At 45.5% G+C, this 20,024-nt stretch overlaps 1 protein-coding gene across 3 annotated transcripts; it reads left to right on the forward strand.

The window, feature by feature from the left end:
* The first annotated feature begins 265 nt into the window (after positions 1 to 265).
* fbxl22 (F-box and leucine-rich repeat protein 22) lies at positions 266 to 19,688 on the forward strand. Of its 3 annotated transcripts, XR_012095827.1 has the most exons (3): positions 266 to 691; positions 7,488 to 8,414; positions 19,547 to 19,688. XR_012095827.1 is itself a non-coding variant. In XM_073024857.1 (2 exons), the coding sequence occupies exons 1-2, from the start codon at positions 357 to 359 to the stop codon at positions 7,828 to 7,830; spliced, it is 678 nt and encodes a 225-aa protein (XP_072880958.1). In that variant the 5' UTR covers positions 266 to 356; the 3' UTR covers positions 7,831 to 8,915. The 3 variants fall into 3 exon arrangements, 1 of the variants encoding a protein (XP_072880958.1); XM_073024857.1 differs by lacking the exon at positions 19,547 to 19,688 and having other exon boundaries at positions 7,488 to 8,915; XR_012095828.1 differs by lacking the exon at positions 19,547 to 19,688 and having other exon boundaries at positions 542 to 680; positions 7,488 to 7,619.
* The last annotated feature ends 336 nt before the right edge of the window (positions 19,689 to 20,024 follow it).

Raw genomic sequence — 20,024 nt, forward strand, 5'->3', positions numbered from 1 at the left:
TGCCCTTGTTATTAGGAGTTAACTTCCAGATGCAAGTGAAGTTCTGCTGGAATATGGAATGTGTTTTTCAAACAGTCCGGAATAAAAGAATGCTTTGGATAGTTGAGGTGAGGTATAAATCAATATTCTGAGTACTTGTTCATTACAGGAACTAATAGCACTAAACTGAGATGTTATTGGACTCCAAGAGAGGTGCAGGCTTCTAAATTTAAACAGCAGTTGTCACCCTCAGAAAGGACCACATTCCTAATCCATATATGTGCATGAAAGAGTTTAAGCAGACTAGATGGGGCAGATTTCCCAGACACAGCTTTGCATTCCTCTTGGTGGAGCGTGGATGTGAATGCCTGCTTCCAATGCGGCTGACAGACTTAAACCGTGAATGCCTGCTTCACATTTTCTCATTTCTGGATAAGGAGAACAGGAAAAGAATGTCCAGTACTTGCCAAGTGCTGCGGCAAGTCTTCTATGACCCTGCTCTGTGGCCCCTGCTGTCTTTCTCTTCACCATCAGAGCTAACGAAGGACAACTTCCTGCTGAGCCCCGCATTGCGCTCCCTGTCGATCTGCTGGCACTCCAGCCGGGTGAAGGTCTGTAACATCGAGGACTGGGCGAAAAGCAGCTTCCAGAGGGACATCTGCAGCCGCCACTGCACTCTGGTCAATAGCTTCTTGGCTGAAGTAAGCAACAGGTTGGTGGGAAGGTGGGAAGCATTGCTCTGAGCTGTGTCTGTCTGAGCAAAACTGCTTACTTACTTAGTTTTAGAAGATGAATTAAAGAATGTGTTTGAGACTGTAGCAAATTCAAGTTTGTATTGAACTGAAGGCTTCAAATCGGAACTCTCGATGAGGCAAAGAAGTCGGAAGCCAGAGAGAAATTGGCAATGATCCTCAAGTTAACTGTAGATGCAGGGGTGGTGTCCGAGGACTGGAAAACTGCCGGTGTTACGCCCTCGTCCATTAAAGGACACTGGGATAAACACAGTGATTACAGCCACCCCGTTTGCCCGCAGTGGTGTGGGGAGTTCTAGAATCAATGATCAGTGACAAATTTAACAAGTGTTTAACTTGGACAAGTGTGGATTGCTTAGAGTAGACAAGGGTGGAATTGTCACAAGTGAATCACGTCACTAAGTTGAAGAGAGACCCGTGGTGAAGCGAGGCCAATGATGGCGGTGATGTTGATTAAACACTTGTTAACTTTGTCACTCCACCTTCAGTAGAGAGAAGAGGCTCAAGTGACTACAGATCAGGATCAGAATCAGGCTTATTATCACCAGCATGTGTCGTGAAATTTGTTAACTTAGCAGCTGCAGTTCAATGCAATGCATCATATAGAGGGGGGAAAAAAAGTAAATCAATTATAGTAAACATATATCGCATAGCTTAAAAATCATGCAAAAACAGAAATAATATACAGTATATTGAAAAAGTGAGGTAGTGTTCATGGGTTCAATGTCTGTTTAGGAATCGGATGGCAGAGGGGAAGAAGCTGTTCCTGAATCGTTGAGTGTGTGTCTTCAGGCTTCTGTACTTCCTATCTGATGGTAACGATGAGAAGAGGGCATGTGCTGGGTGGTGGGGGTCCTTAATAATGGCTGCTGCCTTCCTGAGACACCGCTCCTTAAAGATCTCCTGGGTACTTTGTAGGCTAGTACTCAAGATGGAGCTGACTAGATTTACAACCTTCTGCAGCTTCTTTCGGTCCTGTGTAGTAGCCCACCACCCCCACCCCCCCCCCCATGCCAGACAGTGATGCAGCCTGTCAGAATGCTCTCCATGGTACATCTATAGAGGTTTTTGAGTGTATTTGTTGACATACCAAATCTCTTCTAATGAAGTATAGTCGCTGTCTTGCCTTAGTTATAGCTGCATTGATATGTTGGGACCAGGTTAGGTCCTCAGAGATCTTGACACCCAGGAACTTGAAACTGCTCCCTCTCCCCACTTTTGATCCCTCAGATCACTGATGTGGGAATTTCGAGCATATAAAGTGTTAATGGAGGAACTGAGTGAGTTAGGCAACGCCTGCGAAGTAAAACAGACTCGACATTTCCGGTCAAGGTCATTCATCTGGATTGAAAGAATGAAGTGAGATTGTCAGGTTAAGGAAGGAAAGGGAGAGGGGAGGGAAATGGGGCAACAAATGGCATGTTATTGGTGCATAAAGGCGAAGAGGGGTTGATTGATAGATGGTAGGAACAGTGATAGAGGTTGGGAGAATCAGTGGAGACAACAAAGGGCTGCAGACTATAAAACGTGAAGACTAAAATCAATGGAGGGATGATGGCCAGATGGGAACAGGGACCCAGAGTGCGAGTGATGGACAGGAGTGGGTGGGGGAAAGCAACTGGTGATAGGGGGCTGGTGCAGGTGAAAGGACGAAGGCAGATCAAAAGCACAAAGAAAGGAACAAGAAGAGTGTGGGGAAGGCTTGTCATCTAATTTGAAGCCTGTGGAATAGTCACTTGGGGGAGGGGGGGGGGGGTTCAGTAACAAGGAAGCAGAGTCGTAGCATGTAGGTTTATTTTTAGACTGGACGGAATCTCCTCGAATAACTTGTTTCTCTAACAACAGACTTGGGTACGGAGGGTACAACTTTGAAATCTGCAGATGATACAGAACTTGGTATTGTGAACTGTGAACAGTCTTCATGGAGATAAAGACTTTTTGATGTAAGGGATCAAATTAAATTTATAGCTTGATGATATAAGGGAGACATGAAATTTAATGCTGAGAAGTGTGAAGTGTTACATTTTACTCGGAATAATGAAAGGTAATATAAACTAGAGGGAACCATTCTAAATCAGCTACGGGAACAGAAAGGCCTGGATTGTGTTCATGGTTTGCTGAATGTGGCAGGGTGGATTGAGCAGGTGACTACAATGTGTAAAGAATCCTGGACTTTATAAATAAAAGCACGGCCTACAAGAGCAAGGCCTGGTTCAGCCATGGCTGGAAAACTGTCTCCAGTTCCGGAAAACATTCTTTGGGAAAACGGAAAGCTCTTTTTCAGAAGATTTTCCAAAATTACTCTAAAGATGCAGAACTTCATTTAAGTGGACAAACAGAAACAAGTAGGGTGGGGATCCGACAGAGGTGTCTAAAATCAAGCACGGTACAGAAGAAGAGATGGAGAGACATTGCTCCCATTGCTGAAGGTATCACGAACCTGGCACAAAACAAATGAACTGAACATGAGGATTTGTTAAATGCAGGGAGCAGGTGGGGTGTGGGGTGTAGCTGTTAGGGGAGGTAGTGATGGGAATGCTCGGCATTCAGAAGGGTGTGTAAAGGGAAGAAAAGAAATCCAGGGCTGCTTGGTGAGGACAGGAGACACCCTCTCCTGAGATATTTGAATCCCACTCCTACCTTGAATGTCACCATTACTATAAGCTGTGTGGTCACTAGACACTGAATACTGAGGGACGATGGACACTAAGTTTGGGGGGGGTGAGGAGATCAGTGTCGGGGGAGCAAATGGCAGTTGCTTCGGAATTCCCCGGACCAGAAGCATTGTACAAACATTCCTTAGGCATTATGTGTGGAGGCCGGGATCAGGGTTTATTCAATGCAAACTGTGAGCCTATTACGTACATTCCCTATAATGAACAGAATGACAAGTGGATTTTGCAGGACCTGTCAATCTGATAAAACACCATCACTTCCTACCTTCCTTCCAGTCCTGCCAAAAGGTCTCAACCCAAAACGTCGACTGTACTTTTTTTTCCATAGATGCTGCCTGGCCTGTTAGTGTGTCTTGCTTGGATTTCCAGCATTAGCAGATTCTCCCTTGCCTGTGATTCCAATACTTCTCACTGGATTCTGGATCACCCAGAAAGCGCGCGGATAACTCTTGGCTTCTCCACTGCGCTCGTTTCCTAGCCTTTCCGTTCCATCACCTCTCTGTTGCCCTTTTCATGGTCACCTACAAACAGGAGGAGTTCATGAACCTTCTTGACTCAGGGACCATTTGTCACTTTTGAGAACACATTAATCTTTCATACAAAGTGTAAATGAGAGGTGAAGTGGATATCAGACCACTGGAAAACGATGCTGGAGAGGTAGTAATGGGGGACAAGGAAATGGCCGACAGACTGAATAAGTATTTTCCATCTGTCTTCACTCATGGAAGACACTAGCAATATGGTGGAAGTTCCAGATGTCAGTGTGTGAAGTTATCATAACTAGACAGAAGGTTCTTAGGAAACAGAAAGATCTGAAGGTAGATAAGTCACCTGGAGTAGATGCACTTCCCAGAGTTCTGAATGAGGTGACTGAAGAGATCATATAGACATTAGTAACAATCTTCCAAGAATCACTGGAATTCATTTTCACTAGAATCAAATTGCAAATGGCAGCCCACTCTTCAAGAAGGGAGAGAAGCAGAAGAAAGGAAACTATAGGTCAGTTAGTCTGACCTCAGTGCTTGGGAAGATGTTGGAGTCAATTTTTAAGGATGAGGTAATGGAGTACTTGGAGGCACATGATAAAATAGGCCGTAGTCAGCACAGTTTGCTCAAGGGAAAATCTTGCCTGATAAATCTGGTTGAATTCTTTGAAGAAATAACAAGCAGGATAGACAAGGGAGATTGGTTGATGTCGTGTACTTGGATTTTCAGAAGGCCTTTGACAAGGTGCCACACATGAGACTGCTTAACAAGCTATGAGCCCGTGGTCTTACAGGAAAGATTCTAGCATTGATAAAGCAGTGGCTGATTGGCAAGAGGCAAAAAGTGGGAATAAAGGGAGCCTTTTCTGACTGGCAGCCAGTGACTAGAGGTGTTCCTCGGGGGTCTTTGTTGGAGCCAATTCTTTTTGTGTTATATGTCAATGATTTGGATGATGGAATTGATGGCTTTGTTGCAAAGTTCATAGACAATATGAAGATATGTGGAGGGGCAGGTAGTTTTGAGGTTGGAGAGAGGTTACAGAAGAACTTAGACAGATTAGGAGAATGGGCAAAGAAATGGCAGATGGAATACAGTGTTCGGAAGTGTATGGTCATGCACTTTGGTAGAAGAAATGAAAGGGTTGACTATTTTCTAAAAGAAGAGAAAATACAAAAAACTGAGGTGCAAAGGGACTTGGGTCCTTGTGCAGAATCCATAAAGGTTAATTTGCAGGTTGAGTCTGTGGTGAGGAAGGCAAATACGATGTGAGCATTCATTTCAAATGGACTGGAATATAAAAGTAAGGATGTAATGTTGAGACTTTATAAAGCATTGGTGGGGACTCACTTGGGGTATTGTGAGTATTTTTGGTTAACTTATCTTAGAAAGGATGTGCTGAAACTAGAGAGGATTCAAAGGAGATTCATGAAGATGATTTCAGGATTGAATGGTTTGTCATATGAAGGGCATTTGATGGCTCTGGGTCTGTATTCACTAGAATTCAGAAGAATAAGTGGTGACCTTATTGAAATCTACTGAATGGTGAAAGGCCTTGATAGAGTAAATGTGAAGAGTATGTTTCCTATGGTCAGACAGTCTAAGACCAGAGACAGAGACAGTCTAAGACAGAGCCTCAGAATAGAGAGGCATCCTTTTAGAACGGAGATGAGGAGGAATTTCTTTAGCCAGAGAATGGTGAATCTGTGGAATTCTTTGCCACAGGCAGTTGTGGAGGCAAAGTCTGTATGTATATTTAAGGCAGAGGCTGGAAGGTTCTTGATTGGTCATGGCATGAAGGGATATGGGGAGAAGGCTAAGAGGAAAATTGGATCAGCTATGAAGAAACGACAAAGCAGACTCAATGGGCCAAATGGCCTAATCCTGCTCCTATATCTTATGGTCTCACCCATTTCTAGCCCACCAGCTCTGCCCTCACCTCCTCCTTTGATATCCTCCACAGCAAAGAGCTCCATTTTTTCACAAGGAAACCAAACGTAGACTGCATGATGGCCTTGCAGAACTCCTCATGGGTGGCCCGGAGCTTCCAGCTTCTGCAGTTTAATTCTCCACTCTGCTATCACTCTCACCTCATACCTTGTTCCAACAGCTCTCAATGTGCCTTTGACCCCCCCTGCAGCTTGTACTCCATTTAGGGCATGTTACAGGCCTTGCTTGGGCCACCGCATTGAATTCAGGAATTTTGGCTAACCCTCAAAATTCTCTACATCAGGCCGTGAGTGTCATCTGTGTCCTGAATTTTGGGATTCCTCCTCAAGACTCTCACAGCTTCCCTCTTCCTTTGAGGAAGTCCCCCTCATTGACCAATGTTTCAGTCGTGGGAGGCTCAATCCCACACACAGAGTGCACAGAAGGGGTGATTGTGTCTACAGGTCATAAACTTCACTGCCCACCATTCCTTCTTTGATTTTAACCTGTGTGTGTGGAATAATTGATTATGTTCAGGACACTATTAAAGTGAAGAGCCAGTACATTTGGTGACAAGGGTATAAAGACTATGTTGCTCTACAGATAAAACAGATGGCATCACCTCACCAGCTGGAGCTTTCACCTCCTCTGCAGCCACCCATTAGTTGTCTCTGACAAGGCCTCACGAGTACACAAGGGGCACGGGGCCAATCACCCATCAGGCCTCTCCGATGAAAGAAGGAGTGATACTTTTTCCAGTGTTATTCTCAACATCAGGGTGCCCCAGCGAGATGGTGCCAATGGGTAGTTTTGAAGTGCAGTCACTGGGATTACAAGTGGAGAACAGCAGGCAGATTCCCTCAGACAAACCAGTGATCTGTCAGTGTTTACTGTCCCGGACACAGGGAGAGTTCTTTACTCGTGAGATCTCTCTCACCCATCATAGAGAGCAGGTACAGCCTTGCCAAATGGGCACAGTTGCCCTACCACTGCCAGCAAGTTCAGGACTATGGGCAAGTCCTGCGGTTGCCGGCTGTTTTTCCGAAAGCGATGTCCTGGCTGCACTCTTCAAGCAGTCCAGACATGACTGTGAAGTTGTGACCAAACCCCGGTGACTCGTCTGAACCCAGAGGAATTACTGTGAGGGGCATAATGTATTCCTTTAATTAATTGGGTTAAGTGTTTTATTTTTCTTAAGTATTTTGTTCCCAATTTAATAACTTCTTAATTTCTTCAAATGTTTGATCATTATGCATTTTGAACGGTCGTGATGGCTGGATAAGGGCATGTTTTAACCAGCTGTGAATAATTTCTATTGCCCCTCCATGAGACATACTCTGCACCCCCATCAACATATGATGGCATTTACATGGTAAACCCCTGCCACGGCACTCAGGATTATGCACTAACCTGTCAGAATTCTGCTATAGGTCTGTGTGCATAAGCCCTTTCCTGCCTGCAGGAAATTCCTTTTCAATATTTTGCAGTCTAATTTGTTTCCGGAGAGAATGGGGCTGGGAGCTGTTGCTGCACTTACAGTGAGATTCAAGAAGTGGACTCGTGCTGGCCACGGGCTTTGTTTCTTGAGCTGCTGTTTGGGGATAGGATCTGGGGCTGGGCTGACAAATCTGCTGCCGCACAGTCTTTGTAATCGTTGTGTTTTTTTCAGATGTCCAAACTTGCTCTCGTTAACCCTTTCAGGATGTGGACACCTTACCGATGGCTGCATCACCCAAATCCTGGAGAAATGTCCCAAACTAAATACTTTGAAACTGGAGAACTGTGCGCGCCTGACTGATAAAACCCTGGAGGCAGTGGCCACCTACGGGAGCAACGTAAAGACTCTGCACGTGGACTTCTGCAGGAATATCACACAGGAGGGGCTTGACCTGATCGGTGAGGCTCGGCCTTCCCTGGCTCTTCGTGCAGAGCACAGTGCCACGATGATTCCCGATCTGCCTGATACACGCGACAGCCTTGGGAAAGGGATGAAGCAGCAGCTGCTCTGGTAACAACGGCTGAACACCACAGACTGCCCATGTTGTGACTGCTGTCAGACCTTTACAAGAACAGACAGAAGACCACAGGCACAGCCTCACTGTGAGGAATGGGGGTGAATTTGGTCCATCTCATGCTTCCTCCGGTCTCAGTGGGGCTGTGTGCGGCCCAAGAGGTCTTTGTTCTTGATACCTTGTATCTAAGACAGTCATATCTGGTGCAGAGTTGATGTGTGATTCAAAGGCCCTGACGACAATTGCATCCATACCTTCACTTCAGTGAGATGTTCCCACACTGAGCCCCCGGAGGCGCTAGGGCCAGAGATAATTTGAGAAACAGAAGTTCAATTTATAATCTCTGATGGGAGATTGCTGGAAAGCCAGCCAATCTGAGATTTCAGCCCCCAGTATCTTATTTTTGGATGTTCCTAACTTTGAATTGGAATTGGTTTGTTACTGTCACATGGACTGAGATACAGTAAAAAGCTTGTCTTGTATACTGTTCATACGGATCAGATCATTACACAGCGCGTGCATTGAGGTTAAACAAGGTAAAATGTAGAATAGAGTGCAACTTCGACAGAGAAGGTGCAGTGCAGGTGAATAAGATCATGACAAGGTAGATTAAGAAGTCATGAGTCCAACTTGCCGTACGTCTATCGTGCAAAGACTGACTGGGAGAACAGCTTGCTCACCCAACCCAAGACCGTGCTTCAGAAAAGAATTGCTAACAGTTGCTTAGTTCCGTGGTTTCACTCTTGTCTCTGATTTAGGTGGAGCTGCTGACACCTGTCCCTCAGTGCAGCCTGAACCAATTGTAATTTCCAGATAAGATGACAGTCTGAGATGCTGTCTGCCTTGTCCACTGTGGGGAAATGATCCTGGGGTCTCTTGCATAGGAAATGACAAAGAACCAGCCCATTCGGATCAATGTTGGCGTTGAGGCTTCTCCAGAATCTCTCAAACTTGTCTTATTCACCTAAATTAATTTTCCATTTCTACCCTTCCTCTGTAGTTGCCTGAGCATTTTGACAATTCATCTCAGCTGCTTCCTCTCGCAGTGAGTCCCTCTGAATGTCCTTTCAGATTCCTGGTGAAGGTCTTGCACTGGCAGCCTCTGTCTTCTCTCATTCCTGGAAGTTGAAACCCCACCCCCCCCCCCCCTTCCGGGTGCCAACATTATCTGGTTTATCTAGGGGGGCCGTGAACAACCCCTACCCAGAGCTCAGTCAGTGCAATTGATTTTCCAGGACCTGGCAGTCCTCGATTCCAGGGCGGAGTCCAAATGTACTGACCCCTTTAGAATGATGTTCAGTGAGGGGAGGGGAGGGGGTTTGTTGTGATGTTCAGTGAGGGGAGGGGAGGGGGAGTTGTGGTTTTTGGTGAGGGGAGGGGGTTTGTTGTGATGTTCAGTGAGGGGAGGGGGGAGTTGTGGTTTTTGGTGAGGGGAGGGGGTGTTGTGTTGTTCAGTGAGGGGAGGGGAGGGGGGAGTTGTGGTTTTTGGTGAGGGGAGGGGGTTTGTTGTGATGTTCAGTGAGGGGAGGGGGGAGTTGTGGTTTTTGGTGAGGGGAGGGGGTGTTGTGTTGTTCAGTGAGGGGAGGGGAGGGGGGAGTTGTGTTGTTCAGTGAGGGGAAGGGAGGGGGAGTTGCGGTGTTTGGTGAGGGGAGGGGGTTTGTTGTGATGTTTGATGATGGAAGGGGAGGTGGGTGTAGAGCTGATAAGTGAGGGGAGGGGTATGCGGTGATGTTCAGTGAAGGGAGTGGGGTGTGGTGTTGTTCGGTGAGGGGAGGGGGTGTTGTAGTGCTCAGTGAGGGGAGGGGAGGGGGGAGTTGTGATTCTCCAGGATGTTACATACTTGTCACAGTGCCAAGTACAATTGGAACAATTGATGAGGAAAAACTTCTTCACACAGAGAGTGGTGAATCTGTGGAATTCTCTGCCACAGGAAACAGTTGAGGCCAGTTCACTGGCTATATTTAAGAGGAAGTTAGATATGGCCCTTGTGGCTAAAGGGATCAGGGGGTAGGGAGAGAAAGCAGGTACAGGGTTCTGAGTTGGATGATCAGCCATGATCATACTGAATGGTGGTGCAGGCTCGAAGGGCCGAATGGCCTACTCCTGCACCTATTTTCTATATTTCTAAGTGAGGGGAGGGGGTGTTGTGTTGTTCAGCGAGGGGAGGGGAGGGGGGAGTTGTGGTTTTTGGTGAGGGGAGGGGGTGTTGTGTTGTTCAGCGAGGGGAGGGGAGGGGGGAGTTGTGGTTTTTGGTGAGGGGAGGGGGTTTGTTGTGATGTTCAGCGAGGGGAGGGGAGGGGGGGAGTTGTGATTTTTAGTGAGGGGAGAGGGTGTTGTGTTGTTCAGTGAGGGGAGGGGAGGGGGAGTTGCTATGTTTGGTGAGAGGAGGGGGTTTGTTGTGATGTTCGATGATGGAAGGGGAGGTGGGTGTAGTGCTGTTAAGAGAGGGGAGGGGTATGCGGTGATGTTCAGTAAAGGGAGTGGGGTGTGGTGTTGTTCGGTGAGGGGAGTGTTGTGGTGCTCAGTGAGGGGATGGGGGGGTGTGGTAGTGTTCGGTGAGATGGAAGAAACAATCATAAGACATAGGAGCAGAATTAGGCATTCAGCCTATCACGTTTCTCTGCCATTCCATCATGGCTGATCCTGGATCCCATTCAACCCCATACACCTGCCTTCTTGCCATATCCTTTGATGCCCTGACCAATCTGGAAACAATCAACTTCCACCTTAAATATGCACATGAACAGCCTCCACTTCAGTCTGTGGCAGAGCATTCCACAGATTCACTACTCTCTGCCTAAAAAAATTCCTCCTTACCTCTGTTCTAAAGGGTTGCCCCTGAATTTTGAGGCTGTGCCCTCTAGTTCTGGATACCCCCCCCCCCCCACCATAGGAAACATCCTCTCCACATCCACCTTATCTAGTCCTTTCAACATTCTGTAGGTTTCAATGAGATAACCCCCCCCCCCCCCCAATCCTCTAAATTCCAGGGATAAAGGCCCAAAGCTGTCAGACAATCCTCATATGTTAACTCCTTCATTCCCAGAATCATCCTCGTGAATCTCCTCTGGACTCTCTCCAATGACAATACATCTTTTTTGAGATATAGGGCCCAAAACTGTTGACAATACTCTAAGTGTGGTCTGACTAGTGTCTTGTCAGACACTAGTCAGCAGTATTTCCTTGCTTTTATATTCTATTCCCTTTGAAATAAATGCCATCATTGCATTTGCCTTCTTCATCACAGACTCAACCTGTAAATTAACCTTCTGGCAGTCTTGCACGAGGACTCCTAAGTCCATCTGCACCTCTGATGTTTGAACCTTCTCCCCATTTAGATAATAGTCTGCACCATTGTTCCTTTTACCAGAATGCCTTACCATACATTTCCCAACACGGTATTCCATCTGTCATTTTTTGCCCATTCTTCCAATTTGTCCAAGTCCTGCTACAATCGCATTGCTTCCTCAGCACTACCTACCCTTCCCCCTATCTTCCTATCATCCACAAACTTTGCCACAAAGCCATCAATTCCATTATCCAAATCATTGACAATGTGAAAAGTAGCGGTCCCAATACTGACCCCTAAGGAACACCACTAGTCACTGGCAGCCAACCAGAAAAGGCCCCCTTTATTCCCACTCACTGCCTCCTGCCTGTCAGCCTTTCCGCTATCCATGCCTCTATCTTTCCTGTAACACCACAGGACTTTATCTTGTTAACCAGCCTCATGTGTGGCACTATCAAATGCCTTCTGAAAATTGCATCCCCTGCCTCTCCTTTGTCCACCCTGCTTGTTACTTCCTCGAAGAACTCGAACAGATTTGTCAGGCAAGATTTCCCTTTACAGAAACCATGCTGAGTTAGACTTATTTTATCATTAGTCTCCAAGTACCTCAAAACCTCATCCTTAATAATAGAATCCAACACTTTCCCAGCCACTGAGATTAGGCTAACTGGCCTATGATTTCCTTTGACTTTCTTTGACGTTTGCAATCTTCCAGTCCTCCGGGAACATGTCAGGATCAGGTGATTGTTGAAAGATCATGACCAATGCATCCGTTATCTCTTCAGCAACCTCTCTCAGGACAGGGATGCAGTCCATCTGGTTCAAGTGACCTATCCACCTTTGAGTTTGCCTAGCATTTTTTTCCTTTGTAATAGCAATGGCACTCACTCCTGCAAAGTACCCATTAAGTTCATCTGGCATTTCTTTGTTCCCCCATTACTACCTCACCAGCATCATTTTCCAGTAGTTCAACATCAACTCTCACCTCCCTTTTACTCTTCATATAACTGAAAAAAGCTTTTAGTATCCTGCTTTATATTATTGCCTAGTCTACTGTCATATTTTATCTTTCCCCTTCTTATAGCTTTTTTAGTTGCCTTGTTGGATTTTAAAAGCTTCCCACTCACTTTTGCTACCTTATATGCCCTTTCCTTAGCTTTTATAGAACATAGAATAGTACAGCACATTACAGGCCCTTCGGCCCACAATGTTGTGCCGACCCTCAAACCCTGCCTCCCATATAACCCCCCACCTTAAATTCCTCCATATACCTGTCTAGTAGTCTCTTAAATTTCACTAGTGTATCTGTCTCCACCACTGACTCAGGCAGTGCATTCCATGCACCAACCACTCTCTGAGTGAAAAACCTTCCTCTAATATCCCCCTTGAACTTCTCTCCCCTTACCTTAAAGCCATGTCCTCTTGTACTGAGCAGTGGTGCCCTGGGGAAGAGGCACTGGCTGCCCACTCTGTCTATTCCTCTTAATATCTTGTACACAGTCCTTAAATTCCTTTGTCAGTTACCCCTGCCATTTGAGAACTTCTTCCTCTGTGGGACATATCTATCCTGCGCCTTGTGAACTACTCCCGGAAACTTCAGCCATCGTCATCCCCGCCAGTAATTCTACCTGGGAAAACTCCTCCCTTGTGCCTCTGTAATTCCCTTTATTCCACTGCAACACTGATGCTTCTCTCTCTCAAACTGCAGTACAAATTCAATCAGATTGTGATCACTACTTCCCTGCTTCTCTTGCTCTAAGTGAAGCCTCTGACAACACTAATCTTTTCCTGGAACACTGGATCTCCCTCCTGCCTTGGGAACATGATAGTCATACAAGAAGGTTCAAAGCTGAGGCTCATGACTGTGTTCCAATGTTTAAATTGCCAACTCATCTCCTGGCAGTAAATTTTTTGCTCGTTCTTTAAATCAACATCGTGAATCCTAGACATTCCTAATGTGCTGCTAATTTCCCCAATTAAAACTTGCACACACACCCAAAACCTGTACATTAAAATCTCTTATGTAGTCCGGTTGGTGGCGTAGTGGCATCAGCGCTGGACTTCAGGGTGAGAGGCTCCCATTAAGAGCTGGTGACCTCTTCAGAAAACTCACCTGGCAGAAGGCAATGGCTAACCACTCCTAGTACGCAGCGTGGAAGGGAATCGTCTGCTACCTGGAAATAATTCCGGATATAATACCTACCTCCCCTAATTGTATCATTGGATGAAGGAAATATGGAGGGTTATATGGGACTGATATTGGAGTAGGTTAAAGGGTCTGTGTAAAGGGTGACCCTGTGTTCTATCTGAGTCTTCTGGCAATTAGTTGAATGAATAATTACACATTTGTAACATTTAATAGATCTGACACTATAATTCTTCTGAGAAGATAGAAGGTGGAAACTCTCAGTTAGGTCCCCTTTCAGAACCGAACACTCCTCCGTGGGGAATATGGGACTTCATTGGCGATGTAGAGGAGGCCGCACCGGGAGCACCGGATCGACGAAGCGGTCCCCCAATCTGCGTCGGGTCTCGCCGATGTAGAGGAGGCCGCACCTGCCCCTGCCCCATCCTTCTTCAGTCCTGACGAAGGGTCTCGGTCCGAAACGTTGACTGCTCATTTCAACAGATGCTGCCCGACCTGCTGAGTTCATCCAGCTTGTTTGTACGTGTTGATTTGACCACAGCATCTGCAGTGTACTTTGTGTTTACTATCAGTTATAAGCCTCCGCGAAGTTACGGTACTGATTCTTATATGGTACTGGAGGACTTGCGGCCCAGAAATCTCTGTCCAAACAATAGTCAGTTAATGTCACAAATGACTCAGCAATTCAGATGTAACAGAAGAAACTCACACAACAATAAACTCGACTGACACCTCATTTTTGCCTGGACACTTTGCAGCCTAAAAGATTCAGTATTGATTCTTCAGCTTTAGCTAACTTTCTTTCTTTCTGTTTCGACCAGGACATCCCTCTCTTCCTCTTTTTTTTTCCTTTTGCATATTCTACACATCCAAGAGGACCAGACTAAAAAGCATCCTAACTGCTGGAGGAACTCAGCAGGTCAGACAGCATCTATGGAAAAGAGTAATCAGTCGATGTTTCGGGCCGAAACCCTTCTTCATGTTTCTGACTCTTTAAAATAATCCCACATCTTTCACAAAATCAGCTACACGTTACACAGTTGAAGGAACTTCAATGGTCACTTCATTTCACTCTTTGACAGACATTCCCCTTGTTCCAGCCACGACCCTTCCAGAACTTTTCAACTTGCTTTATCTCTTTCGCAGTTCTAATGAAGGATATTGAAACGTTCGCTGTTGCTGCCTGATCTATTGTGTTTTTCCAGCATTTCTTTTTTTATTATTTTGGAAAAGATGGTGGCGTTGGTGGCAGATAATTCGCACGTCCAGCACTGTGCAGGGAGTTACATAGGTTTGTGCGGCAACTCAGAGAATGCCTCCGCACTCTAACTCTGCACATTGGGAGGTCAGTGTCAGGCTGCTAGACACATCAAAACGTTCCAAGTAACCTTAACATTGGGACAAGTTCTAAATGTAGCCAGTCATCCACGTCAACAATGAAATTTATCTTCACAGTTGTAAAGACATCCCTTTAAACAGCTCTGTTCTCCCTTACTCCAGTCTCTGTCCCTAAATTACCCTTTTCTAAACTGATCTTTGTGCACTGTCTACATCAGATCAAACATGAGTTAGCTGCTTCCCCTGTTCACTCGGGTCACTGGCTCTAGATTTCCCTACCTCTGTCACCGTCAGCACCACGTGGCACAAGGAATGCTAAACTCCAAACAGACAAAGGCGACTGTGCAGTGAAACCTAGCTGGTCATTAAATCCCCATCTGCTCTCAGGTCAGTCAGTACCTTTTGTCATTGACGACAGACTGTTGCCTGGGGATATCAGGAACACCATGGTTCTGTGACCGGGGAAGTGAGTTGCAGAGCACGTCACATCAGGCCAGCTCGGCCCCTAACAGCGACCCTGAGCCTTCGATTGCCCGCCCTGTCTGTGCTCTCGTTCGCTGCTGAGTCAAAGCCCAACATGAGTTTAAAGAAAGTAATTTTATGTAATATGTACGATTTATATTCTGTTCGTATCTGTCTCGGTGCTGCGAGCATTTTTTTTTTCATTGTCCCCGTACCCTTCTGTACTTGCACACACAATAAACTTGACTTCGCACCACATCGCCTGCTGGGCCCGTTGCAGCCTGAAGGATTCAGAATTGATTCTTCGGCTATCGATGACCTGCTCTTTCTTTCTGTTTCGACCAGGACTGGCCATTTGTGTTTGACACATCCAAGTCGACCAGGCTAAAAAACATCCCACAGATTTCACAGCATCGGCTACACATTGCACAGATAGCGCACTACCTACATCATTTCACCCTTTGTTTCAGCCACCACCCTCCTCAAACTTCTTGGCTACCACCTTCATCTCTTTCGCAGGTCAGATGAAGGGTTTTGAAATGTTACCTGTTGCTCCCTGACCTACGGTGTTTTCCCAACATTTCCTGCTTTCATCTTGGAAAATGTGAGCACGTGCCATGCATGATGACGCTGGCAGCTTGGCATATAATTCACATGTCAGGCTAACTTTACCTTATACCTCATGCCAAGCAATAAAACAGAAGAAAAACATTGGAAAAGCTAGTAAAACCATGCAGATGAAGGAGTCATTCTGCCTTTTAACTGCTACCGGCAATTAGGTTTGAGGGAAGTGACCCAAGCAGGAGTGATTGGACGATGTGAAAATGAATAAATGAAAAAATAAGTAACACTTCTGAAAATAAAACACATTGGTGCCATTCCAGCCCATATAAAGTCCTTCAGCTGGCATTAGCTGATGGAATAACCAGAATAGGTCCTCATGGCACTCCACTCTCAGCCATATCTGCCACTCATCTCGTCACTCCACTACTGTCTGTTAACTTCTTCACAGAATATATTTCAAGTTGTGCAGAATCTTCTTGCTTTGCATAAGAGATGTTAGAGAAAATCAGAATCCACCTCGTACTAGAACACTAGCTTGTTATTCTTCTTTCACACCTATTATCGTTATTGTAATTTGTTATGGCTGCACTGCACTGCCGACACAAAACAATCAATTTTACCACCACTGTCAGTGACAATAAATCTGATTCGGAAATCCTGGCCGCTATCCGTCCCACAGTAAATGGCGCTGAGCGACGGAAACTGGAAAATAAAAGCCAGCTTACGGTAAATCCTAGCCTCTCTCTGCATTCCCCTTCCAGTAAACCTCGTCTCTGCACAAATACCACTTCTCTCTAAAAGCAACAGTCCTGTTCACTGGAGTCTGACTAAGTAACTGAGGCTGCTGACTAAAGGACTGGTGGCCTGAATCGGCATTGCATACTTTTGAATCAGAATCAGGTTTATTATCACCGGCATGTGATGTGAAATTCGTTAACTTAGCAGCAGTTCAATGCAATACATGACATAGAATAATAATAATCAATCTTATTCAGTATACTTTATACAGTATATGTATATTGAATAGATTAAAATCATGCAAAAACAGAAGTACTATACAGGTATATTTAAAAAAAGTGAGGATTCAATGTCCATTTAGGAATCGGATGCTGAGGGGAAGAAGCTGTTCCTGAATCACTGAGTGTATGCCTTCAGGCTTCTGTACCTCCTTCCTGATGATAACAGTGAGAAAAGGGCATGCCCTCAGTGCTGGGGGTCCTTAATAATAGACGCTGCCTTTCTGAGACACCGCTCCTTGAAGATGTCCTGAGTGCTTTGTAGGCTAGTACCCAAGATGGAGCTGACAAAATTTACAACCCTCTGCAGCTTCTTTCGGTCCTGTGCAGTAGCCCCTCCCCACACCAGACAGTGATGCAGACTGTCAGAATGCTCTCCACGGTACAACTATAGAAATCTTTGAGCGTATTTGTTGACATACCAAATCTCTTCAAACTCCTAATGAAGTATGGTTGTTGTCTTGCCTTCTTTATAGTTACATCAATATGCTGGGACCAGGTTAGATCATCAGAGATTTCGACACCCAGGAACTGCTCACTTTCTCCACTTTCTGATCCCTCTATGAGGATTGGTATATGTTCCTTCGTCTTACCCTTCCTGAAGTCCACAATCAGTTCTTTCGTTTTACTAACATTGAGTGCAAAGTTGTTGCTGCGACACCACTCCTCAAGTTGGCATATCTCACTCATGTACACCCTCTCGTCTCCACCTGAGATTCTACCAACAATGGTTGCATCATCAGTAAATTTATAGATGGTATCTGAGCTATGCCTAGCCACACAGTCATGTGCATATAGAGAGTAGAGCAGTGGACTAAGCACACACCCCTGAGGTGCGCCAGTGTTGATCATCAGCGAGGAGGAGATACTGTATTATCACCAGTCCACACAGACTGTGGTCATCCGGTTAGGAAGTCGAGGATCCAATTGCAGAAGGAAGTACAGAGGCCCAGGTTCTGAATCTTCTTAATCAGGATTGTGGGAATGATGGTGTTAAATGCTGAGCTACAGTCGATGAACAGTATCCTGACGTAGGTGTTCGTATTGTCCAGGTGGTCTAAAGCTGTGTGGAGAGCCATTGAGATTGCATCTGTCGTTGACCTGTTGTGGCGATAGACAAATCGCAATGGGTCCAGGTGCTTGCTGAGGAAGGCGTTCAGTCTAGTCATGACCAACCTCTCAAAGCATTTTATCACTGTAGATGTGAGTACTACCGGGTGATAGTCCGCTGTTTTTAAATAGTACATTCCTAACCAACTCATGTCAGATGTTAAGTAGCCCAAAGACATAATAACAGGCCACATTTAAGCATGTATCTATACTAATTCATTTCCCAGGGATTAGTCCAGATGACAGTCCCGACCCAAAATGTCGACTGTTTATTTCTGTCCATGGATGCTACTTGCCCGCTAAGTTCCTTCAGCAACTTGTTTTTATTTTTGCTCCCGATTTTAGCATCTACAGTCCTAGTCTTCATTTTCCAGCATTTAGTCTTCAGCCTTTTCTGATTGAACTGCCCATCTCCACACTTGTATGCATCCACACGCCCCAGGGAGTTGGTTCCAGATTCCATTACACCTCGGAATAAAAGAATATTCTTCCTCAAATCCCCTCTGAACAAACTCCCTTACCTTAAACCTATGCACTTTGGCTAAGCATCAACCCTACGCTTTGTATCGGCCTATGCAATGCCTAAGTTTGAAAGTGAATTTCACTCACATTGCAATTACCCAGCTCTCTACTGACAGTGTTGGCTGTATACAGAGAGCTTACCAGAGCTGACTGTGGACTCTGTCTTTTTGCCCCATGATCATTAGATGTGTTGCCAATGAATAAACTCAGACAGCTCCGAGATGTTCCCCAGCCCTGGGGACAGGAACGACAGCGGTCCTAGTCGAGGACAACCAGTTTGGGTGCTGCTCTCCCTCAGACTACCCCTGGGGGACGGGTCTTCCCCATGACATCATCGGCGCCGGCTCATGTGACCCGCTTCGTGTGTGTCTATGTATCTGACGCTCGCTGCTTTCTCATGGGAACCACCTCTGTGTTTGATGGGACAGCCCTTCGGTCGCAGGGTGGCGCTTAAACCATGTAATTGTGCCCACTTCCTCTGGCAGCTTATCCTATTTACTCACTATGTGGTGAAGAATGCCCCTCGGGTCTCCTTCTAATCTTCCTTGCACCGGCACCTTCTAGTTTTAGACTCTCCTACCCCCCCTCAATTTTTACCCCTTCATGAGGTCAGACCTCAACCTCGCTCACACATTTCATTTTCATGAATGACTGGATTCAAACATGTTCTCAGAACGGGGAAATTGAATCTGCTGAACCACTGGGCTATCAATGTGGAAGGGGCTACTGGAATAGTCGAAGTGAGCTTTGACAGAACACTGATACCCTTACCTCCAGATTTCAGCACCTGCACTCTTGTGAATTCGATTCCTCAGCTAATTCTTTATTTTTATGGAGGACTATTAAGTGCAAGTTAGTTACAATGAAGTACTACACATCCTAAGTATTTCATCTGTTGTGAAGGGATCCCTTGAAGCTCTGAGAGCTTGAACGACACCAGGAAATGCCCTTGCTTTCAGCCACCAATATCTGTCTATATTGGGGTGACATAATGGAAACTGAAAGTTCCTGGTGGGTGGAATATCCGCACATTTCAGGCTCAACCGTAAAGTATCAAATGTGTTAGAGCAAGCAGAAAGAACCGATGCCTACTGGTCAGCTGATAACCAATCCCAGACTGACTTTCACTGATTGGTCATTGATCCCATCAATACCGTGAATGTTCTCGAGTAAACTATTTAAATAGTCGTGCTTTGGGATGTACTGTTGAGTTTCGAGATCTTTGTAGTTGTGCAGTTTTACTGAATAAAGGTTTATTTCGTGTTCCAGATTTGTTCTGTCTCCTGGCTCCAAGTATCATCAGATACAGGCGAATGGACACAACAGATTGTTATAAAATTGTTAGACATGTCTTTTTTTTTTAAAAACACATCTTTCCTGTAAATTTGAATACTTGTAAAATAAACTTGCTTTATTCTTGTGAGTGCAGAACAATTTCTGAAAATGTGTTTTAGAACCTTTAACCTGGAACAGGCTCAAATGCCTGTGCTGACCATGATCCCTGGCCCCTCATTCCCAGCCTGTTCATGTGGCTGCCTAAACACCTCAAGTGTTGCTTTCATCAATTCACCTGCATCCTGGATTACAATTCAAAATACAAAACTGGAGAGCCCAATTATCAGTGAGCTCAACAATTCCATGTCATCAACCCTGTCTCAGTCTTTCAGATTTACCTTACCTCCTACTTTAAAATAGTTCACCCCCCCAACCCACCCCTTTGCCACATTTCCAGTTGTCCATCAGCACT

This window comes from Hemitrygon akajei, chromosome 21, assembly GCF_048418815.1.
Source record: "Hemitrygon akajei chromosome 21, sHemAka1.3, whole genome shotgun sequence".
NCBI lineage: Eukaryota > Metazoa > Chordata > Chondrichthyes > Myliobatiformes > Dasyatidae > Hemitrygon > Hemitrygon akajei.

Bases quoted from the DNA above. Each gene is read 5' to 3' on its own strand.
- fbxl22 (XM_073024857.1), top strand. From the start codon at position 357: ATGCGGCTGACAGACTTAAACCGTGAATGCCTGCTTCACATTTTCTCA. The intron at 692-7,487 runs GTTGGTGGGAAG...TGTTTTTTTCAG, and splicing joins TTGGCTGAAGTAAGCAACAG to ATGTCCAAACTTGCTCTCGT.